The 23,338-nt window shown below is 57.3% G+C and overlaps 11 protein-coding genes across 19 annotated transcripts; all 11 read left to right on the top strand.

The window, feature by feature from the left end:
* Positions 1–186: 186 nt before the first annotated feature.
* ABB37_09188 (putative mitochondrial aldehyde reductase) lies at positions 187–1,270 on the top strand (the record flags this gene model as incomplete). Of its 2 annotated transcripts, none has more annotated exons than XM_015808523.1 (1): positions 187–1,270. In XM_015808523.1, the coding sequence occupies exon 1, from the start codon at positions 410–412 to the stop codon at positions 1,268–1,270; it is 861 nt and encodes a 286-aa protein (XP_015652976.1). In that variant the 5' UTR covers positions 187–409. The 2 variants fall into 2 exon arrangements, with proteins under 2 accessions (XP_015652976.1, XP_015652975.1); XM_015808522.1 differs by having other exon boundaries at positions 205–1,270.
* A 425-nt stretch (positions 1,271–1,695) lies between these two features.
* ABB37_09187 (hypothetical protein) lies at positions 1,696–2,366 on the top strand (the record flags this gene model as incomplete). Its single annotated transcript, XM_015808521.1, has 1 exon — positions 1,696–2,366. The coding sequence occupies exon 1, from the start codon at positions 1,917–1,919 to the stop codon at positions 2,364–2,366; it is 450 nt and encodes a 149-aa protein (XP_015652974.1). The 5' UTR covers positions 1,696–1,916.
* Positions 2,367–2,791: 425 nt separating this feature from the next.
* ABB37_09186 (putative Protein kinase) lies at positions 2,792–5,184 on the top strand (the record flags this gene model as incomplete). Its single annotated transcript, XM_015808520.1, has 1 exon — positions 2,792–5,184. The coding sequence occupies exon 1, from the start codon at positions 3,100–3,102 to the stop codon at positions 5,182–5,184; it is 2,085 nt and encodes a 694-aa protein (XP_015652973.1). The 5' UTR covers positions 2,792–3,099.
* Positions 5,185–5,828: 644 nt separating this feature from the next.
* Positions 5,829–6,610, top strand: ABB37_09185 (putative Ribosomal protein l7/l12-like protein60S ribosomal protein; the record flags this gene model as incomplete). 2 transcript variants are annotated; one of them, XM_015808519.1, is made up of 1 exon in its annotated part: positions 5,829–6,610. In XM_015808519.1, the coding sequence occupies exon 1, from the start codon at positions 5,981–5,983 to the stop codon at positions 6,608–6,610; it is 630 nt and encodes a 209-aa protein (XP_015652972.1). In that variant the 5' UTR covers positions 5,829–5,980. The 2 variants fall into 2 exon arrangements, with proteins under 2 accessions (XP_015652972.1, XP_015652971.1); XM_015808518.1 differs by having other exon boundaries at positions 5,833–6,610.
* A 423-nt stretch (positions 6,611–7,033) lies between these two features.
* Positions 7,034–7,993, top strand: ABB37_09184 (hypothetical protein; the record flags this gene model as incomplete). Of its 2 annotated transcripts, none has more annotated exons than XM_015808517.1 (1): positions 7,034–7,993. In XM_015808517.1, the coding sequence occupies exon 1, from the start codon at positions 7,166–7,168 to the stop codon at positions 7,991–7,993; it is 828 nt and encodes a 275-aa protein (XP_015652970.1). In that variant the 5' UTR covers positions 7,034–7,165. The 2 variants fall into 2 exon arrangements, with proteins under 2 accessions (XP_015652970.1, XP_015652969.1); XM_015808516.1 differs by having other exon boundaries at positions 7,041–7,993.
* Positions 7,994–8,685: 692 nt separating this feature from the next.
* Positions 8,686–10,891, top strand: ABB37_09183 (hypothetical protein; the record flags this gene model as incomplete). 2 transcript variants are annotated; one of them, XM_015808515.1, is made up of 1 exon in its annotated part: positions 8,686–10,891. In XM_015808515.1, exon 1 carries the CDS (start codon positions 9,023–9,025, stop codon positions 10,889–10,891), a length of 1,869 nt encoding a protein of 622 aa, XP_015652968.1. In that variant the 5' UTR covers positions 8,686–9,022. The 2 variants fall into 2 exon arrangements, with proteins under 2 accessions (XP_015652968.1, XP_015652967.1); XM_015808514.1 differs by having other exon boundaries at positions 8,699–10,891.
* A 695-nt stretch (positions 10,892–11,586) lies between these two features.
* ABB37_09182 (hypothetical protein) lies at positions 11,587–12,949 on the top strand (the record flags this gene model as incomplete). 3 transcript variants are annotated; one of them, XM_015808513.1, is made up of 1 exon in its annotated part: positions 11,587–12,949. In XM_015808513.1, exon 1 carries the CDS (start codon positions 12,128–12,130, stop codon positions 12,947–12,949), a length of 822 nt encoding a protein of 273 aa, XP_015652966.1. In that variant the 5' UTR covers positions 11,587–12,127. The 3 variants fall into 3 exon arrangements, with proteins under 3 accessions (XP_015652966.1, XP_015652965.1, XP_015652964.1); XM_015808512.1 differs by having other exon boundaries at positions 11,651–12,949; XM_015808511.1 differs by having other exon boundaries at positions 11,798–12,949.
* Positions 12,950–13,552: 603 nt separating this feature from the next.
* On the top strand, positions 13,553–14,639 carry ABB37_09181 (putative mitochondrial hypothetical protein; the record flags this gene model as incomplete). 3 transcript variants are annotated; one of them, XM_015808510.1, is made up of 1 exon in its annotated part: positions 13,553–14,639. In XM_015808510.1, exon 1 carries the CDS (start codon positions 13,713–13,715, stop codon positions 14,637–14,639), a length of 927 nt encoding a protein of 308 aa, XP_015652963.1. In that variant the 5' UTR covers positions 13,553–13,712. The 3 variants fall into 3 exon arrangements, with proteins under 3 accessions (XP_015652963.1, XP_015652962.1, XP_015652961.1); XM_015808509.1 differs by having other exon boundaries at positions 13,565–14,639; XM_015808508.1 differs by having other exon boundaries at positions 13,587–14,639.
* Positions 14,640–15,486: 847 nt separating this feature from the next.
* ABB37_09180 (hypothetical protein) lies at positions 15,487–19,344 on the top strand (the record flags this gene model as incomplete). Its single annotated transcript, XM_015808507.1, has 1 exon — positions 15,487–19,344. The coding sequence occupies exon 1, from the start codon at positions 16,225–16,227 to the stop codon at positions 19,342–19,344; it is 3,120 nt and encodes a 1,039-aa protein (XP_015652960.1). The 5' UTR covers positions 15,487–16,224.
* Positions 19,345–19,785: 441 nt separating this feature from the next.
* ABB37_09179 (hypothetical protein) lies at positions 19,786–21,043 on the top strand (the record flags this gene model as incomplete). Its single annotated transcript, XM_015808506.1, has 1 exon — positions 19,786–21,043. Exon 1 carries the CDS (start codon positions 20,213–20,215, stop codon positions 21,041–21,043), a length of 831 nt encoding a protein of 276 aa, XP_015652959.1. The 5' UTR covers positions 19,786–20,212.
* Positions 21,044–22,535: 1,492 nt separating this feature from the next.
* ABB37_09178 (putative mitochondrial NAD or NADP dependent oxidoreductase) lies at positions 22,536–23,338 on the top strand (the record flags this gene model as incomplete). The annotated part of the gene is made up of 1 exon (XM_015808505.1): positions 22,536–23,338. The coding sequence occupies exon 1, from the start codon at positions 22,571–22,573 to the stop codon at positions 23,336–23,338; it is 768 nt and encodes a 255-aa protein (XP_015652958.1). The 5' UTR covers positions 22,536–22,570.

Here is a 23,338-nt window from a genome sequence, read left to right as displayed (position 1 = left end):
AGCGGCCGGATCGTCCCAGCAGACACCGCTGTAGCAGCGCAAATCTCGCCCGCACAGTTTTTTTTTCCCTTCTTTAAATTCAGCAATTATTCACTCCTTCCATTAGCTCCAGTTGTCGCTTTCGCCTTGTGACACATCTCCGCCGTTAAGTGCTCCCACTTCTTTTCTTTCCTTTTGAATTCTCTAGGACACTCCGCTTCCGTAGAACCGCAAACCACAATAAGACACATTACGGCCGACATACAGAAGGCGTTTCATTCCGCGATATATCGCTTTACCTCTGTACCCGCTCGCTCCATTCCGCAGCCTTTTTCTTCTCTTCTGCTCTCTGCTCACTGCAGGACCGCCTCGCTTGTTCTTCTACCTTTCGCTTTCGTGCTTTCAACACACCACAAACAACAGCATAAAAATGACCTCGCGTCGCGTGGTGCGCCTGCCCGATGGCACGTCGGTGCCTGCGCTTGGCCAGGGAGTGTGGATGATGGGCGACAACCTTCGCAAGCGTGCTGCGGAGCTGGCGGCGCTGCGGGCGGGTGTGTCAGCCGGCATGACGCTGATCGACACGGCAGAGATGTACGGCAACGGCCGGTCCGAAAAGCTGGTCGCCGAGGCGATTCAGAACACCCCTCGTGAAAGTCTGTTTATCGTGTCGAAGGTGCTCCCGAGCAACGCAGACCGCGCACGGATCTTCCGCAGCTGTGACGACTCTCTCCGCAACCTCGGTGTCTTCTACCTGGACCTCTACCTGCTCCACTGGCGTGGCGGGGTGCCGCTGTCGGAGACGGTCGCCTGCATGGAGGAGCTCGTGAAGGGCGGCAAAATTCGCCGCTGGGGGGTGTCGAACTTCGATGTGGAGGACATGAAGGAGCTGTGGCGTGTGCCGGATGGTAGCCACTGTGCGGTGAACCAAGTCCTCTACCATCTCGGCTCCCGAGGCATTGAGTACGACCTACTTCCGTGGTTGACGGAGCACAAGGTGCCGGTGATGGCCTACTGCCCCATCGCCCAGGCAGGCGAGCTGAAGTCGGAGCTGTACGCGAGTCCGGTGCTGAAGAAGGTGGCGCAGCGACACCAGGCGACGGTGACGCAGATTTTGCTGGCGTTTGTGCTGCGCAGCGGACATGTCATCGCCATCCCGCGCTCGAGCAGCGCTGAGCACACGACAGAGAACGCCGCAGCGGACGGCATTGAACTGACGCCGGCGGATATGGAGGAGCTCGACGGTGCCTTCCCCGCACCCAAGACGAAGACTCCCTTGGACATTGTGTAACGTGGGAGAGCGACCTCTCTTTGCCGTGAAGGGAGATGCTGGCCAATATACATCTCATTCTATCTGTGTTTATAACGCTCGCGTACTGGCGCTTCGCTGCCTTGTGTATTTTTTATACCTCAACTTTCGGCCGCTTCCGCCCCTTTCCCGTCCGCTGCGACAGCGGTGTATTTGCCACCACGCATCAAAGGAAAAGGAAAAGGAAAAGGAAAAGAGAGGCAGGCCCACCCCGCTGCGCTGCACGACGAGTTCGTTAAACTGGTTAGAATTCCCAATCAAACTCACTATTGCGGGTGTTTCCTTCTCAGAGGCCGACCGCACGTCGTCGGACACGCTATTTCGACTCTGCACGACTCTTTCCAACTTCGGCTCCTCTCTTCACCGCCCTCGTGCTCTGCCTTTTCACCCTGTACGAACCGAACGCAGCAACAAAGCTCGTTTCTCTTATCATCTCTGCTGTTCGATGCTGTGAAGGCGACAGAAAGAAAAAAGAGCATCGTGCTACTCAGGATTGTACTCCGCGTTTCTGCGGAAAAGCGGCATCCACAACCGAACAAAGCGCCTGCGCAAACTCATTCTTGTGTGTCCATTCCCCCTGTTTTTTCCCGAAACGTAGATATACCGTCGCAGACCAACTCCGATCAACATGGGCAAGCGGAAGAATTTGAGTACGGCGGAGACGTCGCCGGAGCTGGACTTTGTGCGCGGCGGCACGCTCAACACCATCGTCTACCGAGAGGGCGAGGAGCTGCAGCGGCTCCCCGTCGACAGCGCCGCCTTCCTAGAGGATAAGCGGGCAGTGCGGAGCTCCAACATGGACCAGATCACCTTCTCCAAGAACATCGTGTTCAAGGTGACGCTCGACTTCGTGGAGCCGATGGCCTGCATGCCGGAGATTGCCGTGCGGGAGACAACGGACTGGATGCTCATGACCTGCCCAGGGACGAGCGCGTACTACGCCACGGTGGACCAACGACTGGTGTTGCAGCAGTGCCAGTCGTCTCTGCAGAGCAACATCCCGGAGCTGACCTATCCCATTACCATCATCCTCTACCTAGACGACGATCAGTGGCTAGTCGAGCGCGTACTGAGGTGATGGTGGAGAGGAGGCACGTTCCGTCCACAGGGAAAAGAAGGACGGCAAAGCAAAGAAGAGGACACTGCTGCGTTGGGTGCCCTTCACTTCTGGAAATGCACCATCTGTCCTCTCTGCCACTGCTGTTGTTGCTATCTTCCCTGTTGATGGCTGATACTCCGTGTGGTTAATGAATGTAGATTTTCTTCTCTTTTTTTCGCTTCTTATTCAGCTTCCATACAACAATTATCTTTTCCTAATTGCAGCAGATGCAAAGCTCTAATCTCGCCTGTGAATGAAATGGTCAACGCGGTGGGACAGCGACCGGCGACGTCTCCGCGAAAAGATGAGATCTTCCGTTTTCACCGAACACTTCTGCACTCTCCACTATTTTTTTTCCTTTCTATTTTTCTTTGTTTTCTCTTCTCGCTCTGATCTGCCGTAAAGAAAAGAAGCCGCACTCCTCTTTGCAGGTGGCGCGCTAACAGAGCAGTCGGTTGATTCTCCTTCATCCTTATTGCTGACGCGCAGCTCTTTCTTCTTCCGCATACGATCTTTATTTCAAACTCCTTCCTTCGTTCGAAGGTGTCCCGTTGAAGGAGTGCTCCAGCAAGGACACGCCGATTGAGCAGTTCGTTTCCGAGCTCGCCTCCTCGTTGTCCTTACGCGATCGCGCCCTCCTTCATCAACTCGTTTCTTCTCTCTCCACTCCGTGACCCGTTGTCGGTTCCTTTCTATTCCTCGTCCACCGGCAATGGAGATGACCACCGCGGACAGGCAGCGGCCCCCTCACGGTCATAAGCGGCCACGCGAGGACGGCGATGCCGCGCAGAAGGACAGCAGCAACGCCAGCGCCTCTGCCTCCTTCTCGAACGCCCCCTCCAACAGCACCACACCGGTGGTGGCCGTAGAGGCAGTGGTGGATGTGGACAGCCTGGAGGGGCACGGCGTGTCTGCGCCGACTGCGACAGCACCGACCACATCAGCAGCCATGAAAGCCGCCGCCGTTGGGTCCGCCGTGCTAGAGACAAGTGCCTCCCCTGGACCTGCCCAACGCAGCAGCACCGCGGAGCTCAGCAGCAGCAGTCACGTTCACAGCCCCCTCAACAGCGGCAGCAGTATCAACAATATCAATAACAGCGGTATGGGCAACGGACCTGCCGCGCCGTCCTTCGCCGACCCCCGCCGCTTCAAGCAGCCGACGCTGGCGGCCTACGGGATGGTGAGTGACACGATGGCCCTCAAGAAGGAAATCACCGATCGCGACCTTCACATCGAGGAGTTGAACCGCGAAGTGGACATGGCGCGGGCGGAGATCGGGCGGCGCGATGATCAGGTGTCCTTCATGGACGGGCAGTGTCAGCAGTATCAACGGAAGCTGCAGCACTTCCAGAATGTCATGCGCGAGGAGATGCTGAGCGCGGCGCAGAAGGCCCGCTCGGAGGCGCGGCGGCTGCTGTTCCAGAGGCACTTTGAGCTGGGCCAGACCGCCACCTGGCACAGCAACGGCCAGACGGTGTGGATGGAGGGCGATCGGGTGCGCAGCCTCATCATGAAGCTTGCAGAGCTGAGTCAGAAGCGAGAGGAGGTGGAGGCGCAGAAGAAGGCGGCGCAGAGCAACGTGAAGCAGCTGGCGCGGCAGGAGCGCGAGCGCGAGGACTCGGGCGCCGGGCCGGATGTGCAAGACGCTCTCGCGGCGGCCCAGTTGGAGTATCAGCTACGTGCGTCTGAGCACACCGCGCTGACCAACACCATGGCGGAGATGAGGCAGCGGCAGGCGGAGATCGAGCTGGAGAAGAAGGCCTTCGTGAAGGAGATGCGCCGGGTGAACGACGAGGACACGTCGGAGTTTCTCGCCATCCCAACCATCGGAGAAGACAACCGCTACGTCCTCATGCACCTCCTCGGCAAGGGTGGCTTCTCGGAGGTGTGGAAGGCGTTCGACCTTATGGAGGGCCGCTACGTGGCGTGTAAGATCCATCACATCCAACGGGAGTGGCCGACGCAGACCCGCGCACACTACCTGCGCCACGCACAGCGGGAGCTGGACATCATGCGCGACCTCGACCACCCGCACCTCACCCACCTCTACGACGTGTTCCCGCGCGGAGACAACATGTTCATCTCCGTCATGGAGTACAGCCACGGCATGGACCTCGACACCTACCTCAAGCGCTTCCGCACCTTCAAGGAGGCCGATGCCCGCCTTATCTTTCTGCAGATTGTCGACGTGCTCCGCTACCTCGCGTCACTGGACAGCCCGATCATCCACTACGACCTGAAGCCGGCCAACATTCTGTTGCACCGCGATGACCCAACGATTCTGGATGTCAAGATTACCGACTTCGGCCTCTCCAAGATCATCGGCAACACCCGCGAGGGTCCGAGCGACAATCCGTCCATCGAACTCACCTCACAGGGCACCGGCACGTACTGGTACCTCCCGCCCGAGTGCTTTGAGACGTCGTCGACGCCGCGCATCAGCACCAAGGTGGACATCTGGTCCGCCGGCGTCATCTTCTACCAGATGCTGTACGGCAAGCGGCCTTTTGCGGAGGGCGAGTCGCAGCGCAGGATTTGGCAGGAGCGGCTGATCATCCAATCTGCCCGCACGCTGAGCTTTCCGGACACGCCGAAGGTGAGCGAGGAGGCGAAGGACGTCATTCGCAGCTGCCTCGCCTTCAACGAGAGCGAGCGCTGCGACGTCTTCCAACTCGGCCAGGACCCGTATTTGTTTCGCACAAGCCGGCGCTCGGCGAACAAGACGAAGAGCGTCGCCCCGTCCGTGAATGCACCCAGTGCCTCCTCTCCGACGACAGACACCACGGGAGCCGCGTAATTGCCAATCTGCGTGATGATACAGGGATTACGCACTGTGCGTGAAGGGCACCTCCTTTCGCATGCATTTGTCTTTGTTTTATTATTATCATTTGTTTATAGCATAGAAGACAGAGGAAATGTGGATTGCAGATGCGTTCCACCGCCACGTATAGAGAAAACCGGAGGAAGAGGCCGTTAAGTCCTTCTTTCCCTTGCATAGAGCCTGACGCCCTTCCACTTATCTCAACGTTGGTGCCGCCTCCGTGGGGATGCGTTGACGTTTGGGCCTATCGATTTCTCATTTCTCCCCCGTTTGAGAGATGCGGCCGTTTCTACGTGAGTTTCGCCTTGGGCGAATCAAAACAACGAACGATCAGAGTGCTAGTCAAGTGCTCCTCTCCGTGTTGCTTTGAGTCTGTGTGCGTGAGAGCCGCAGAGGCGCGGCACGGCGCCATCGTTCTTCCTTTCTTCCCACAGTTTGTCAAATGATCGTCTTAGTTGTGTCGCCGCTGAGACGAAGGTTTTTTTTTGGCGATTGTGCCGTCAGTTGCGACGCCTTTTCGGGGACGCTCAGCACCGGTTTCCTCTTCACGTCCCACTCTGCCGAATCGCTACGAACGCCTCTCTCCTTTGTCTTCTTGTTTCTTTATCGGATTTCTTCAAGCCAGCCAGCGCCGCCTTTCGATTGCACCACTCTGTCGTCTTCTTCCGCTCACGGGGTAACCGAAGAGACACGCAGCGGCTCCCCCTCCTCTCTCCCCGTCATTTTTATCTTTATTCAATTCCATCTATCATACTCACTAGTGCTCGAGTTGATGATGTTGGGTAGAGCCCTCGTTCCTCGCCGAGGGCCGACGATGACCAACGGCCCTCTCATGCTCGCACAACGCACGCTCATCAGCGGGATGGCGAGCAATCGCATTCCACGTGGCATGGCACCGCTCGCCGTGCGGGACAGCGCGGAGGTGGTCGAGCAGCTCGCCGACGCCTACGTGAACATGGACCTGGCCACCATGGGCGCTTTTCACAGGAAGGCAATGGCGGAGATGCTGCGCGGGAATGGCGGCACCGCTGCTGCTGTAAACTACGAGGAACAGCTGCTCCAGACGATGGGAGGAGGGGGTGGTGGTGGTGCTGCTGCTCCGGTTGCCGCTGCAGCGCCTGCCGTGGGCGTGGAGGCAGCGTCGGGTGCGAGTGCTGCCACCTCCTCTAGCAAGAAGGCCGCAGAGAAGAGCGCCTTTGACATCACACTGAAGAAATACCCGCCGGAGAACAAGATCAAGCTGATTAAGGAGCTGCGTGCTGCGTGCGGGCTCGGCATTCAGGAGGCGAAGTCGGCGATTGAGAAGTGCCCCGGTGTCATTGCGCGACACATGCAGACGGCAGACGCGGAGAAGCTGAAGGCGACGATGGTGAAGCTGGGCGCGGAGGTGGAGCTCACCTAGAAGATGATTCGATCACCTTTCGGCTGCAAAAAGGGTTTGCGTTGTACTTTGCTGCGTTGTGTTTTGGCAGCGCCGTTCTGCCTAAAAACTTGAGTCGTTGTTTCCCCCGGTCAATCTCTTATTACCATGACAAACAAAAACACTCACGACGTTGAAGTGCACGAAGTACAGGGCGTACAGCGCAACGCCGGTGCACGGGTTGGAGAAGGGACTGAAAGGGGGTTGGGACACTTTTGCTGCTCCATTCCAGGTCTTTCATACAAGGCAGCTGTGTAAAGGTGCTGGCGTCTTATGCTCTTGCTGGTTGTTGGCCTGTGCAGATTTCTAGCACTTTATTATTATCTTTCACTAGTGCGTGTGGATCTCTCGCTGCACCTCAACTTTCCCGCCTTCCTTCTTTACCTTTCCTCTCCTCACATGGCAGGTGACAGATCGTCGGCCACCGAGTGATATTCCGTTCTCTCCGTGCGTAGGCAGCAACGATACGCCTGTCTCCTTATTTGTTTCTATTCGATTATTCAGCATCACCGCGGCTCCTCAGATTTTCAGAGAAAAATGACGGACGGGCTTCCCACCGCGCTGTGCTTCCTCGAGCTCATCGTCTTCTTCTGCTGCGACTTCTTCTACGCCAAGAAGCTGAACGAGCAGAAAAACGCCCACCCCGAGCTGGACGACTGCGCGCCCAACGAATCCCCCGATCTCGACACGATCGCCGTCTTGGACTCCCTCACCGCCACCGCGGTCGACTTATACCAGCACGAGCGGGAGCGCTTCACTGGCGTACCTGCACCCGCCAACGCACGCGACTACGCCTTCATTGATGAGCACGGGCCCTCCGCCGCCACTGCAGCTGCGATGAACCGGTCGGACGCAGCAGACAACGTCGGCAGCAACAACATAGTGCACGCCGTCGTCGTGGTCTGCGGGGTCGTGGCGCCCGTCTTGACGCTTCTCCTTGTTCTCCTACCGTCGGTCTTCGGCTGGACGCGGCTGCACGTGCCCTCGGTGTTGTCCTACCTCGCCGCGGTGCCGGGCCTGGCCGCCGCCGGCCTCTACGCGATGCGCGCCTACGATCTGACGCAGGTCTTCGATGTGACGAAGACGGAGTGGATGGCGATGATGTGGTTCCGGCTGGACTTCATGTTCATCATGGCCGCCGTGGCGCTGCTTGGCCTCGGGGCGTGGGCGATCACCGGGTGCATGCTCGCCGTCGCCATGTACCTCGCCCACCGCGTCATGAAAATGGAGAAGCAGCTCAATCGAGTGCAGCGACACACACAGCTGGTGCGGGGAGAGGTGGATGTGGAGCGGGTGCTGGTGCCCGGTTCTGCGGAGTCGAAGAAGGCCGCCGGCATCAACGAGGGGTACAGCGCGCTTGCGTAGAGGACGAAACTGTTGATGGCACGTCTTCGAAGTCCGTTCGAACCGTCTTCGTCGTTTCTTACTGCAGTATTTGTAGTCTTATCTTTCTCTTTTGCATTGATGCTTTAATCCCTCTCACTCCCTCCCCCTAATATAAATATATTTAATGGGACACGATTGGATTTGTGTCTGTTCGTGCTTTGATGGATGGTCATCAGGGCCCCACAGTTGCGGGTGCGAGGGAGAAACTCTGTTTTCTGGAAGCACTTCCAGTGGTCGCGTTCGTTCCAATGCATGATTAATTCGTTGAAGCTCGGTCTCCTTCGTAATAATAATAAATTCTGGACGTGAAAAAGAGCCTGCGGGACTGCGCCGGATCGGCTCCCTTCACAGTGGCCCACATCACCGCGTGCCCGCTGTTCTTGAGGCTGCGAACGCAACGAACGGTTTTCAGTCGGAGCGAGGCGCTGCACCGCTGGCTTCCGCTCCTCAGCCGCTTTCTCTCTACCCCTTGAAGGGATGCTTCTACGTGTGGGTACGTGTGCGTTGAGTCTTCTGTTCTCGTCTCTGACCAATGAAAGTCCGCTGCGCAAGAAAACCTTCCTGTGTACCGCGAACTCCTTTTTCTTATTACCTTTCGTGTCTCTTTGGCGCTTCCCACATCGGGCACGAACGTCTCACTTTTGTTTCCTCTCTCGTTCTCCCCTTCTCGAGCAACGGCGCACAGCTTTGTGAGGGGCCCCGAAGAAACACATGCGTGCCACGCGTTGCGCACAAGACACGCCTCCATCCGTTTAGCCTGCGCCCACACGAGGGCGGAGAAAAGTGTTCTGCCGCCATCACCTGTTGAAGCGTTCTTGAAAGTTCACTGGGGTCTTTCTTTCGCAAATAAACAACAAGAAGGAAATTGCCTCGTCGACTACCAGTTTGGATGTTCTTCAGCGCTATCCCATAGACGTGTACGATCTCTCTTTTGTTTTCTTTCATTTCTCTTCCTGCCTTCTGTACGCTTTCTGTGGTTTTCCACCCCTTTGTATAGAAGGTGCAACGATGCTACGGCATACGCTGAGTCGATGGCTGGAGCGCAAGTCGGTGCGTCCCGTCATGTCCAGAGCGGGTCGCACAGCAAGCCGGCCGCTCCCAACCCCCACCGCGACCGCCTCCGCCTCTCCCGGCTATCGAAGTGGAGACACGGACGATCTTGACGGGTCGGAGTCGCTCGACCTAATGGATGACATTCCTATTGAGCCGCTGGGCCGCCCGCTGCACACGAGTGCCGCTGCGCACGGCAGTAGCCGCAACATGAGTGCGCAGGAGATGCTCTCACGCCTGGAGCGAAAGTACGACCTTCCGCCAGCCGGTGCTCAGGGGGGAGTGGGAGAGCGTAGGAGTGAGGCGCCGCAGGAGCAGCGCTCCGCCGCTGGGTCCGCACGGCGGGTGATGTCCATCACACGGCGGCCGCATTCACCACCCTCCGCAACCGTCGGAGGAACGGACGAAGAGGCAGCACACATCGACCCTGCCCAGGGCTCTCTCGGGAAGACAGCACGGACCCCTCACGGTAGTCACACCGCAGAGACGATGGCGGGGACCAGCGCCGGTCACATGGAGAGTACCCACGAAGAGCAACAGCACACAGCCAGCGACGTGGGGGACGGCGCAGCGGCGAGCTCGTCGCCCACCGCCGCCAAGTCCGCCGACGCCTACCGCTTTCTCTTGAACCACATCGATGCCGAAATCGCCGCTCTGCAGCGTCGCCACTCCTCCGTCACGACGCGGCGCCAAAGCGTGCAGACACGGCAGACGCAGCGCATTAAGGAGCTCTTCGAGCTGATGGAGGCGCCGTGGACGCTGCTGCCGACGGAGATGCAGCCGGCCCTGCCTGCGACCGGGGTGGATGTCTACATCAAGGAGCAGCAGCTAGCGCGGCAGCAGCGACTCAGCGGGGGCGGCAGCAGCGCCAACAGCAACCACCTTCCCAACGCTGCCGGACACGATGGGCAGGATAAAATGTACGTGCTGGCGCTCCACAAAAACTACAAGTCCATGCCGGCCGGTCGCAAGCGCTTCTACGAGGAAGCCGCCAACTACAACGCCGCGGTGAGGGAGGAGATGAAGTACCAGCTCACCCGCGGCTGTACCCGCTTCGAAGCTTTTCTGGACCGCGTGAAGGAGTGCACGATGGAGATGGCGCGGGAGGGGCAGATGCCGGAGATGCCCACCGGTCACGCACAGCAGCGCTTTCACGCACAACGCGGCGCATCGGGCTCGCGGTACAACGGCGCGGTGCGAGCGCCGTGGAATGCAGCGTCCGCAGAGGGAGTTAGCGCAGGTCGAAGGACGAACTCGCTAGCCGGACACGAGGCATCAGCAGGCGAGGTGGCGGCGGGGGGAGAGACCGCGGAAGGCGGCTCGCTGCAGGAGTCCTCCACGGCGGTCAAGACCGGTAGAAGGAAAGGCCGGCGTGCGTCACAACGACTTAAAGATGCCGCCACGACGGCTACGATAGAAAACGCAAAGAGCCGCGTTGCTGCGACGGCGGTTGGGGCAGACTCTCCGTCCCCCAAGAAGGCCAAAGGGAAGGGCCGCCACACGGCCCCTGCGCATGCGAAAGCCTTTCATGCCGCCAAGCTATCCAAGGGCAAGAGGAAGACAACGAAGGCGGCACGACCTGCAAAGGCGGTGGCCGGCGGTCGCGGCGGTGCGCATGGAAAGAAGTCGCCGTCTTCTGCTGCGGCTGCTGCGTCGCCTCGCAAGTCCGGCGTCTCCCGCTCGATTCCGCTGCCAAACCTCAATCGACTAGCGCTCAAGAAGATAGAGCAAATTGCAGCACCGCCGGGAAAGAAGAAGAGGGTGGCGGCCGCGGTGACAAAGGCCGCTAAGGCACAGAGCGCTGGTGGCAAGAAGAGGAAGAGGTAAGACAACAACTGTATTTTACTTTTGGGGGGTTTGTATAGAACGGAGAGAAAGGTGGTGCGACGACGGCATTTTGGGCGATGTCGAAGAAGAATTGAGAAACAACAATAACCTTCTCTTTATCGCACTGGACCTGTGGCCACAATAGACTGTTGTTTACCGTAACACTACCGTGAATAGAAGTGCCATTTTTTGTTTGTTTTCTTTGTCACGACTGCATACATGGAAGAAGTTGTCCCGTGCGCTGTTGGAGGGCGACACTGTCCTGGTCTTTGAGTTTGTTGTGTCTGTGTGTGTGTGTGTGTGTTGCCTACTGTGCTGTAGCACTGGAAGAGATCGTTGCGGTGAATGCCTACTGCGTGAAGAGCACGTTAGTGAGGCGCTTCTCTTTCTCTACATGATGTGTTCTCGAGCCTACAGTAGAGAAGCTCAAAAGAAGAGAAAAGCCGTACGCAAAATTGTCTTCCACTTTTCTTATTTGAAACCGGGGCGTCATGCAGGCAGCGATGCTCTCCAACTGTTTTCTGTCTGGTCCTTTTCTGGGGGGAATCGCCTTTGCGTTCATACCGTCAAAGACTGTTTTCTACATCAGCAACGGTTATCGATTTGCAAGAGTGCTGCCATCAGTACGGCGTGAAGGAAAATGCGCCTCCGGTGCTTCTTGCCATGCAACGTACCTCCCCCCCCCCCTCCCGGAAGCTCTTCCCTTTTTTCTTTCTCTCTCTTAATGGAGTTTATTGAAACGAACGCCGGCACCGTGAAGCGCACCTCCTGCGCCGCCTACGGAGGCTGGTGCATCGGCCAAACACGACGCTAGCAGCTTTACTGGAAATTCTATCTTTTCTTCTTTTCACTCCTGTACGCACACCTTCGGCCTTCTCTCCTCCTGGCTTTTCCGCAAATTCCGTAGAATCCGCACGTTCCCACACGTGCACCAGATATTATCTTTCACGCGGTGTCGTGCCAACTCAAACCCGTGGGCAGCTACAACTCGATTGCCGTTTGACGTGCATCCGGCAAACGCCTCTGTGCAGTCCTTTTGTGGATGGCGCTATCTTTTCTGGAATTTATGATTTGTAAAATACCAACGTGGACGCGCCATCAAAAACGTCTTCAACATAATTATCTGTAAACTGTATCTGTACTGTTTAACACCCTGCCGCTGCGCTTGCACCCGAGCCGCCTGCGTCCGATCGCACCCAGCTGTGCGGGCCTTCCTCAACGCACACCCAAGAGAGCATGAAGTTCATCCCCATCGACAGCTTTAGCACCCTCAACTCCCTCCTTTTAGGCGTGGAGGCGCAGGGCTGCCGCATCACGGTGCGGCTGGAGGCGTACACGTGCCGACACACGAAAGAGGAGAAGCAAATCGCCAACAGCATCGCCAGCTATCAAAACAATGTGCAAATGACGCCGCCCATCAGCCCCTCGCCGGGCGTCGCCTCCTTCGACGGCTTCGCTGTACCGCAGCCGCTGCCGCCGCTGGTGCTCGGCGGGGGCAGCGGAGGGGAGGTCGGCGGCTACACCCCGGTTGACCCCGAGGCGTTGGATGAGCGGCTGGTGTACTTCGTCACGGCACTGAACACCGTCTACGAGAGCGACGGCTACGACTTCTCGGTGCTGCAGGAGGATGACTTCGTCTGCTACACGGAGCCGCAGCTCAAGACGGAGGTGCAGAACACGCTCGACTCGCTGCCGGAGCAGTGCGGCCCGGCGGTGCAGCGCTTCTGGCCCACAGTTGACGAGGTGGTCGACAACGCGGCGGGCGGGTGCGAGTACTACGAGTTCCGCTGCCCCTCCTGCGACCCGTTGGCGGACAGCACCGTCTACTCGCGGCACTACATCCTCTACAACAAGAGGAAGAAGGTGCTGGTGTTGGTGGTCGAGTACGGCGAGAGTAACCCGTACCGCGGCGATGACGGTCTTTTGCGGGCGGTGGGAGGGGCGGGGATAGCGGGGTGGGAAGTCGAGAGCCCGACCTACATCAGCACGCCGGATCACGACGACGAGGAGGAGCCGGAGTACGTGGGAGGCAAGAACAAAGACTTCTACGGCTATTAGCGTCACTCAGCTAAGCGCCTGTGGAGTTGTTTTCTCTTTCCTCACCTGCCCAACGCTTAAGGAACTGGCGCGGCATTCGTTTTTGTTGTACCTGCTGTTGTTCGCTGAACTTGAGAGTCGGTGTGGGCCCTCTCCCTCTCTCTTCGCCTGATGTTTCTGCTTCTCTTGCTGCGCCTTTCGAGGGAGGAGGATTTTTCTCTCACATTGACTTCCGCATTTCACGCCGCTTTACCACTTCCACGACACGTCTGTTGATCATATCTCGCTTCTTATACCTGTGCTTCCGCCTTCTTCTTGTTTTTTCCTTTCTGGCCCGTTGATGAATGGCTCTGTTTTTGTTTCTTATCCTCTCTTCGTTGTTGATGTGTAAAATGTGAACTGTAGTATTTGCTGGTGTTCGTGCGACGGCGTGGCTTCCGGTACATCAGCGTCGCCTATTGGTGGAGGAGCATGTCGAAGCTGCTTACTCCGTTACAGGCATCGCACAACGCACTTTGGCGGTCTTGTGGACCCCCCCCCCCGCCTCGGTCATCGACCTCCCTACGACGCTGCCTCCTCTCACCTTTCCCCTCTCTTCCGTTATCCTTCTCACTTCTTCAATGAGAAAACCAAACAGCTATATTTTCAACTAGTGCTAGCATTACCCACCTTTGGCATTCTCCTGCGTCATTGAATTAGAGCCTTCTTTTATCATTATTATTTTACGCTTTCATTGTTCCTTTGCTCTCCTTCCATAAGCCCCACACACACGCACACCCACATCATGCCGGAGCAGTGCATCGACATCACCACCGTCCAAATCGGCCACGTGGTCGGCAAGGGCGGGGCCACCATCAAGGACATTCAGGAGCGCACCGGCGCCAAGGTGGAGATCCTCAAGGAGGGCCCGCAGGTGAAGATCACGGCGGACGACGACGCTCAGCTCGCGGCGACCGTGGCGGAGGTGAACAAGATCGTCGAGAACCAAGAGAACCCCGACTACGAAGGACCGGAGGGGTCGAGGCTGCGAGCGGAGGCCAACGCGCTGGGCGACAAGCGGTCGAAGCTGTACGACGAGGCCACGAAAAAGCGCGAGGGTGGCGACCACGAAGGGGCGAATAAACTCGTGAAGGAGGGCAAGAAGGCCGGGGAGGAGATGCAGGCCCGCCACCGCGAGGCCGCCGCCGCCATCGCGAAGTTCAACAACGAGGACAAAGGCAAAGGGGAGGAGTACTTCGACATGCACGGCCTGCACGAGGATGAGGCGATGGAGATGCTGAAGGAGCGCGTGGCGAAGCTGGAGGCGAAGCCCGAGGGCACCGTGACGGAGTTCGAGGTGATCCCCGGCGCCGGCCACCACTCCGCTCCCGGGGCCCAGAAGCTGAAGGGGGCGACGGAGGCCTTCCTGAAAGAGAAGGGCTTCGACTACGAGGCGGTGAACGCGGGCACCTTTATGGCGAAGATCCCGGGCACCGGCGAGGCCATCGTCTCCGCCCCGGAGGAGGGCGACCGCAAGAAGCCGAAGGTGGAGGAGGCTCCCAAGGCCGACGAAAAGCCGAAGGCCGAGCAGAAGCCGGCTTCGTCCGAGCCCGCCGACAAGAAGAAGCCGGAAGAAGCGGCTGCAAAGAAGAAGGACGACAAGGCAAAGGACGCGGACAAAGAAGACAAGAAGAAGAAAGAGAAGGGCAAGTCCTGCTGCGCGTGCATGTAAGGCTGCACAGGCGATTGGGGTTATATTGCCGCGTGTCACTCTGGATGTGTTCAAAAGTTTCTTTTTTTTCTTTCTGTCCTGCAGCACGCGATTTGCGTAATGCAGGCGTTAACGGTACGGTTATTCTTCCCTTCTCATGTCACGTCAAGAGCCCATTTCTCCGTGGCTTGATGATGGTTTGGAGTGTGTGTTTGTCTTCCGTTGCCATTTATGTGTTCCGTTACGCCCTTTGCGTGACACCGCATACGCACCGTAGATTTTTATTTTTCATTCGCTTTAATGCGTGTTTCCCTGCCAAGTCGCCGCTGAGAAGCGTGGGGTGGATTCCTTCTTCTTTTTTTTTGGGGGGGGGGGAGAGAGTGCACGCCGCTGGTAGCAACCGTGTTATGTTCTTGTTAATATATATATGTAGACTTCTCCCTCTCTTAATTTAACTGTACGCTCTTTATTTGTGTTTGTACTTCGTTGCACTGTCGCGGCAAGGATGGTGTTTATGTGGCACACGGGCGTTGGTGTGCGTCACCTAGCGCTTCAAAACAAGGAAACAAAATACATACCGATAGTCACTTTCACAATCTAGACGTGAAGGTCTGCTCGGAGTGAATTCCACGTTTTTCAGGCTCACAAGCTTTTTTATTTTTCTTTTTCATCTTCGGGTTGCGACCTTCTGTTGCATGCGCCAACTCGAGTCGTCGCGCCTGCCTCTGTCTTCTTGGTTGCCGCCTCAGCTCACCCACTTCACGTACGTGACGCATCAAGAATTGGTCATCTCGCGTGTCTCATCTCTCTTTCCCTCCAACGCCGTTCTCGCACGTCTCTGCTAACAATTAATAATAATAATAAATCAGCGGTTTCCACGCACGCTGAGCAAAACATTGTGTGGCGGCTATGGCCATGTCAAGTCACCAAAGCCAATTTACATCTGCATTGGGATTTCCCTTTCTCCTCCCTCTCTCCACCCGAAGCCCAACGGCGCGGCTGCTTTCATTTAATACCTTTTTTTTCTGTTCTTGATTTTTGTCTCACTTCACCTAAAACGCTGTTTATATATATATATAGCTGTCGTTGACTCCCACGGCGGTGTAGCGCCTCTCTGCTCGTTTGCGTAGTGCGCGTATCATTACTGTCCTGTTATTACTTTATGATTGTTATTTTTTCGTTAATCTCATTCTTTTCCTTTACTTGCTTATCATTCGGATTCCACTGAGTGGGAGGTTTTTTGCTTACTATTAAACACAAACGTATTGCTCATTCTATCTTACTTCTTTTCTGCGTTCCTTTGCCCGTTTTCTTGGGTAGCTTCCTCAGGTGTGTATGTGTGTGTGTGTGGCATCCATCTTCTTTCCTTCAAATGCACACGCCTCCATCTCGCCTTTAGCGTTGCTGTTGATATTTTCATTATTTAACTGTTATATTTAATCCCCTTTCTTTCCTGTGTATCATCTTGCGTTCTACTCGACGACGTTTGGGATTCACACTCAGCTTCAACAGCATCACAGTTAATCACCTCGCTGATTCTTTTTTGAGGAGGAGGGGGGGGGTCTCATCAAGGAACTGGACAAGTGATAGAGACGCACGAGGCACCATGAAGGACGATTTTTGGACGCTAGAGTGGGCGTACGAGCCCGTGAGCGTGAGGCGAGGTACCTCCCCGCCGCCTGATCTCTTCGAGACCGCCTCGGACTGGGCTGCAGACGACGACGACGACGACGGCGCTGGCACGGGCTCCACCGAAGCTCTCACGTCTAAAACGTCAGACGCCAATGTGCCCCTCTACTCTTTCTCCTCTCGTGTCTCGCCGCCCTCTCGGTGTACCGACTCCTACGCCGACTGGGAAGCGTCGCTGACGGTGGCGGAGGAGTACTGGCGAAGCTCTTACGAAAGCCGCAAAACGAGGACCTTTCCTGTAGCACACACACCGTCTCCGTCTGCCCTCTATGAATTAGAGCCCGCCGCATCGGATGAAGATGGGAGCGTGCTGCCCATTTTCTCTTCTCCTTCTCCGGCCGCCGAGCACGATTCCGTTGAAAACGAAGCGCAGAAGGATGCGCTGACTTCACGGGAGCACCTGCCCAGTGGGCGCTCCGCCAGTGGTGCGCACGACGCCTCTCTTTCGGATGTGAGCACCACCCTTATCTTTCACGGCGACTTCAACTTCACGATGGGTGCGCTGCGTCAGCTAGGCCAGCCCGGCAGCAGTGGCCTCCTTCCTCCGGCTGCTCAAAAGACCACGGCGGACGATGCAGCGATGACGACGGCTCACGGAACCCTTATTCTGCAGGAGCACAGTACGGGGTACCTGCTCGACTGGAAGCCGTCTAGTACGTTGAAGAGCATCCAAACGAGCCCCAGCCCCAGTGCTCTTCTTCCAGCCCCCGGAACACTCGCCGAAGAGCCCTTGTTCGCTGCGGCGAGTGCTCCTCGTCTGTTGCCTTCCTCTGGTGTCCCCAAAGCAGCAGGAGCGCTGCCGGCCTTCGCACCTCTGCGCCGTTCTCCCGCATCGACGAGTGTCGACGATACAGCTGGAGAAGCAGAGGCGAGGGTGAAGGCGCTTTCGGAATCAGCCGACCCGCCCTGCCGCACCGCACCGACAGCTCCCAGGCGCATCACCTCTCCTGTCGTATCTGCCGGTGACCGGTGGAGTGGCGATGGGCGTCTTGCCCTTTCGCGTCCTCCGATTGTGAGGGGCACCGCGGCTGTCTCGGCTGCACAACCGAAGACGCCACTCGAGGTCTCTTCCTGTCCAGCTGGGCCAAAGAAGAAGAAGAGCAGTCCGAAAGGTGTTTTTGAAGACAACTTCATGGCCCAGTCGTCGCATTCCAGCGACGGCACAGTGGACATCGAGGTGCCGCCCTCGGTCGCCCTCGCGCTGCAATTGCGAGGAACAAAACACAAGCCGGTGCTGCCCACAGAGACAACGCTTCCTGTACGGGCCGTGGAGGTGCAGTGCCGCTCTGCTGTTCCACCAGGCACGGCAAGGCCTTCTAATACGCAGTGGCCTGCGTTGCAGCAGCGAACGGACACGCCGCGCCGGGGCGACGTTAAGGACGTTAAAACCGACGCTTCGTTGCAACAAGCCACCCCACCGCTGTCGTCCTCCCCTCCTCCGTCGCAGAAGTTCCCACTGTTAGCAAGGGTGAGTGCGTCTCCCTCGTCATGGCTGCTGCTCGACTCGAGCTCCGAGGGAAGCGGCACGGCGACGTCGCTGACGCGCATGGTAGAGACGGCGGAGGGCAGCGCGGACGAACTTGCGATTACGCTGCGGGGAGTCCGAACCCACCTGGGACCCAAGCCCTCTCCGCCAAGGCCACACGCGGCATCGGAGAAGTCGGCTCTCTCCCCACAGCGTCAACGTGACGACGCGGGCACGTACAACAACGCAGCGCCGTCGGCGGACGGCCCTCAAAAAAAGTCTTCGCCCGCTCAAAAGGAAGACCAGAAGAATTCGAAGAAGCTGAAGAAGCCTACGAGCGGGCTGCACCGCAGCATTAGCCCGTCACGCGGCATCCCTCTCGCCGCCACTGCGGTCGCCTCCTTCTACAACTACACGGAGAATACGAGCGGGAGCGGTGCCAGCGTGTCTCCTACTGAGACTGCGGGTAGTAGTGGGCAGCTGCGACGGGGTAAAACACTCTCCTTGAGCAGCAGCAGCTGCACTGTAGGTATCACACACACTCCGCACGACAACGCGTCTGTGAAGGCGCCGCACTGTGAGAACGGCTTGTCGACGGTCAACAGGGAACCCCTCGCGGAGGCCCATCAAACACAGCATCAAAACGGCTACGTCGATGCGATCCCCCGCCCCTACGCAGCCGCCAGCCCAAGCCACACCGCCAACAGGCCGCAGCCAGTAAATCTGCGAGAGGCGGCCATGCAAGCGTTTCCGCTGGTCCCCGTGGCGGAGCGATTTCACACGATGGGCAGGGTGCCACCGCAGACCGCACGGCGGCACTCGCCCGTAGCGACGTTGTCGGCACGCGGTGCATCGCCCCCGTCGACGCAGGCATGGAGGCGCAACAACGTGGCGGGAACGGCGGACGCCCCACCGCAGGAGAACCAACCCCGACAACACAAGCCTCGGCAGCGCGCAGAAGCTCTTCGTCTCTCGTTGCCACCAACAAACTCAGACTCCTTTTCACGCCGAGGAGGTCACGCCACACGCATCATGAAAGTGTCATCACGGCTCATGGAGGCGAGTCCGGCCGCCCCCGTCTCTCCGTTGTCAGCCGGAAAGCCGCAACCTCCGTGCACTGGAATGAATCTGCGTGAACCAGGCGGCAACCGTGGCGGCGCACGTCGGTGTTTCGTTTCCTTTCCCTACGAGGCACCCGAGAAGGAGCTCTCCGGCACAGTGGATAGTCCGTCCTCGTCACCGGCGAGAGAGAGCGAAAAGAAAGCTCGTGGAACCAGAATGAGGGGAAATGCGGCAGTAGAGGCGCACAACGGGATGGGTGCGCCAGCGAGACGAGCGTCGCCCGAGACATTCTGTCCATGGAAGCGCTTCCCCACAGATGCAGAAAAGGACGGCTACGTGAATTGGCCTGAGCAGCAACTGACGAAGCTGTCCGCAGGCAAGTCCGGTGCCACAAGCAGCTCTACGTTGGGTTTGTCTTCCTCTAGCATCCTAATGGGGGGCTCTGCGCCAGGTGTGTCGCTCAGCCACCACCACGGCCTGTCTGACGTGCGCCACAAATCTCACGCATGACGGAACTCTGTTGCACCGCAGCTGTCCGTAGTACTGTTTCCGTTTGCTTTTTTTCGGTCGTGGGTTTGCTCTCCCATTGGACGATGAATGATGAGACGAAAGGAGGGAAAAGACGGCGGCGCTGCGTGCGCCAATAAACCCCTTTTCCTTCGTTCGCGTGCTGCACTTCTTTTTCTGATGACAGCTATCATAGTGATTATATGGTTTTTAATTACTAGCTGACAAGGGTGCTAGCTCATGTAGCTGTGCTATTGGGAGCCGGAGAGTTCTAAGTGGCAGCGCGGCCTTCTCACTTCATGGTCGCTATAAATCGGGTGCGTCCGCTCACTTGGTGAGAGCGCACGGCTGCAGATTGTGTCGCACCGCCCTCTCTCCTGTCGATGCGTCTTACTTGTTTTCTTTCCTTGTATTCGCCCTTTTCTCTCCTTATCTCGCTTCTCAGCATTTTCTCTCCTCGTGCCTGCTGTATTCGCTGAGCAGCAGAAAGCGCGTGTGCGTGTGTGGGTGGCCTGCAGTTCCCGCGTGACGACGACGATCACCCTTTCTTTCTGAGGGATTAAAGATGTATCTGTGCGTGCCCACACATCAAAGCAACTTCCATTGTGGCCGCCATCGAGCACTACGATTTGATTCACGTTGTACCCTCAGTCTTTTCATCGCGGCTGGAGACCACCGACCTTTGCGGAAAGAAAGGAAGCAAAAACAAACCAGGGTCTCGCTTCCTGTGTGTGTTTGTGTTGAAGCTACCCTTGGGAGTCCACGGAGCAGCCTCTCCACTCCCGCCCCGAACATCAACAACCAAGGAAAAGAGAGGAGGCGAGACCACCGCTCAAACGACGATTTTTAGAGTCGCTTAGTTCTTTCCGCGATGGGCAGCTGCTTAGGATACCTAAAGGACACCATCCCGGCAGCTCGGAAGCCGTCCCAGCGCGTGCCGGCCCAACCACGCCGCAACCCTCTCCTGGACTGCAAGAGCACCTCCTACACCACGGTGAGTAGCGGTGACGACGATAGCGACGGTGGCTACAGTGGCAGCCCAACCCACGATGGGACGTCCGCCTCTGACTCCACGTCCGCCTCTGACTCCACGTCCGCCTCTGACTCCACGTCCTCTTCCCGTTCTTCGTCGGAGAAGTCCTCCACTACCAGCTCCAGCAGCAGCTCCAATCAATCCGGCAGTTTGAACAGCTTCGGCAGCGAGGACGTCTTCTCGGTCGAGTCCGACCCGCAAGAACGCGCCCGGCGGGCGGCGGCGTCGTTTCTGCAGTGGAAGGACAAGGAGTACGTCCCCCTCAACCCGGAGGAGAAGCGCGCCATCAAGGAGTACCGCAAGACGGTAGCGACAGAGGAGGGGACGTACATGAGCACGCGTGCGCAGCGGCCCCGTCCTGACGCCCCACGCCGAAGGAAGACCCGCGAAGGCGACTACATCCCTCTCGACAACCCGGTGGAGAACAGCGCTTTAAAACGTCGCTTCAGCCAAATTCGGTTTACGGAGGCGGTGGCAGCTCCGGCAGCGCCGGACGTGCACAATGAGGCTGTGCTGGTGCCGCTGGAGGGCGGAGTTGAGCTCCCCGCGCTGATGCCGGCGGCGTCCATTTTGAGCAAGTCTTCCATGACGAACGTGGTGGACGACGTGCCGGACTTTTACGGTGCGGAAACACTAGAGAACTCTACCTCCGACCCGGCGCTTCTTTGACTCCGTCGCGTTGAGGAAAGGAAAGGGTATGGCGAGGGCTGCCTTTTGTGGCTGCGTCTCCGCGCCTTTTATTTTTATATTTCCTCTCATTTTGTTTTCCTGAGATGTGAGAGCGTTGTTTTCTACTCAGCTCTCCTTCTCACTGCTACGTTGCATCCGTTTTTCTTTTTTCAATTCCTCCGATAGCGATCTGCTACCCATCTTGGGGGTGTATTCAGTCCTTTTTGTTTTTAAGCTCTGCGCGCCTTTGTCGTGACGGTGCGTGTGGCGGGCCTTGCATGTGCCAACTCTCTTTGTCTCAATTCTGTTGTCTGCCGCGTTCATTGTATGGATCCTTGATCGGATGCAATAAGCAGAAGTGCTTGCTGTCGGGGTTATTTGGCCTCTTTCCTGTTTTCCTTTGCTGCGTACTGCGCCTGTGTTATGTGGATACGTTGTTGCTTCGGGTCGCACACCTCTTTGCGTAGCAGGAGGAGGAAAAAAATCACTCTTCGTTTTCCTGTTTGGTTCTTCGTACAACGATGGCACCTTTTTTTTTGGTTTTACTCGTGGGCGCCGATCGTTGGTTACGTACTGCATCTCCACTTTGCACGCCGCGTGTGACGTACGCGCGCACTCTTCAAGTAAGAACAAAAGCGGCATTTCCTCATATTTCAAAACAATGTGTCTACTCCTTTCCCGTTGGTGCACCGCTGATGGGTTCACCAATCTTCTTCTTTTTTCTTATGTTGCTTCGGTCAACGTGGTCAACGGTGCACGGTCTTCTGACTTCCACGACGCGAGGTCGAATCTCTTTTTCTTTTCATTTACAAACCAAAGTATAACTAACCCGCTAACTGAAAACACACCTTCGCATGGGGGAGTTTTGTGTCCTCCAATTTTACGCATTGTTTCATGTGTTTTCTATTCCGCAATGCGAAGCCGGGCGTCTGTTATGTCGCGCTGTTCTCTTTTTCCGTCTCCTCCGTGCTGCGTACTTTGGTGTGCGTTTGAAGGCAACACAGCGTGTACTGTTTCATTCAATGTCATGTCTTTTTTCTTCTTCTGTACATTCCAACTTCTTTTTAGAATTTGCGTTTATTGCCTCTGAGTTGCAGTCCATGGGAGTTGCGACGTCGACGTTTTTAAGGTGGTTTGGTTGTTGCTGCGGATCTCCAAGTTGCGGTTCTTTTCTTTCCTTTCGCATCTTTTTCTTTTCCTTCGCAAAGCGTCTACCTTCTCGCGTGGAGACCGGTGCCGGTGGCCACTGCGCACTCGCCACCGATAAAACTGGTAGAGAAGAGAAGATCGGAGATCGAATCGTGCCTCCTCACTACGGTCAGAGGACGAGCAGGCAACGACTTCTGTGCCTTTTTGAGGGGACATCAAACTGCAACGAAGCGTGTTGCCGATTACCTCCACTATCAGTTGACTCCTTGCAAGTGCTCGCGCACTCCTCCTGTCGCTTGTATCTCTTTCTTTCTCTTCCCCCCCCCCCCTCCTCTTCTTCACAGTCTCTTCTACTCCGCCAAGACACGCACTGCACCGATGACTTCTCTCTTTGACTTGTCCGGCAAGGTGGCCCTCGTCACCGGCTCGACGCAAGGCCTCGGACTCGCCATCGCCACCGGTCTCGCCGAGCACGGCGCCAAACTCGTCGTGAACGGGCGGGAGGCCAAAAAGTGCGACGAGGTGGTCGCCCAGCTGCGCGCGGAGAAGCACATTGATGCCGTGGCGGTGGCCTTTGATGTCAGCAACGCCGAAGAGGTGCGCCGCGGAATCGCCCGCATTGAGGAGGAGGTGGGCCCCATCGACATCCTCGTCAACAACGCCGGGATGCAGCGCCGGCATCCTTTTCTAGAGTTCCCAGAGGCTGACTGGGACACGTTGGTGTCGGTCAACGAGAATTCGGTCTTTCTTGTGTCACAGGCGGTGGGCCAGCACATGAAGGAGCGCCAGCGAGGCAAGATCATCAACGTCTGTTCTATGCAGAGTGAACTCGGTCGCGACAACATTACGCCGTACGCTGCCACGAAAGGTGCGGTGAAGATGCTCACAAAAGGCATGTGCGTGGAACTGGCCCGCTACAACATCCAGGTGAACGGCATCGGCCCCGGCTGGTTTGATACGGCTATTCTGGCCGAGTTCCTGAAGAATGAGGGCTGTCGCACGTGGCTGTCTCAGCGTACCCCCGCTGGTCGCTGTGGCCAGCCGCATGACCTGGCCGGTGCGGCGGTGTTCCTCGCCTCTGCCGCGTCAGACTTCGGCAACGGGCACATGCTCTACGTGCACGGCGGGTTTCTGGCGAAGATGTAG

The sequence above is a fragment of the Leptomonas pyrrhocoris genome, assembly GCF_001293395.1.
Source record: "Leptomonas pyrrhocoris isolate H10 chromosome Unknown, whole genome shotgun sequence".
NCBI lineage: Eukaryota > Euglenozoa > Kinetoplastea > Trypanosomatida > Trypanosomatidae > Leptomonas > Leptomonas pyrrhocoris.
The sequence above is the reverse complement of the archived record's forward strand: the minus strand, read 5'-3'. Positions and strand labels throughout refer to the sequence as shown.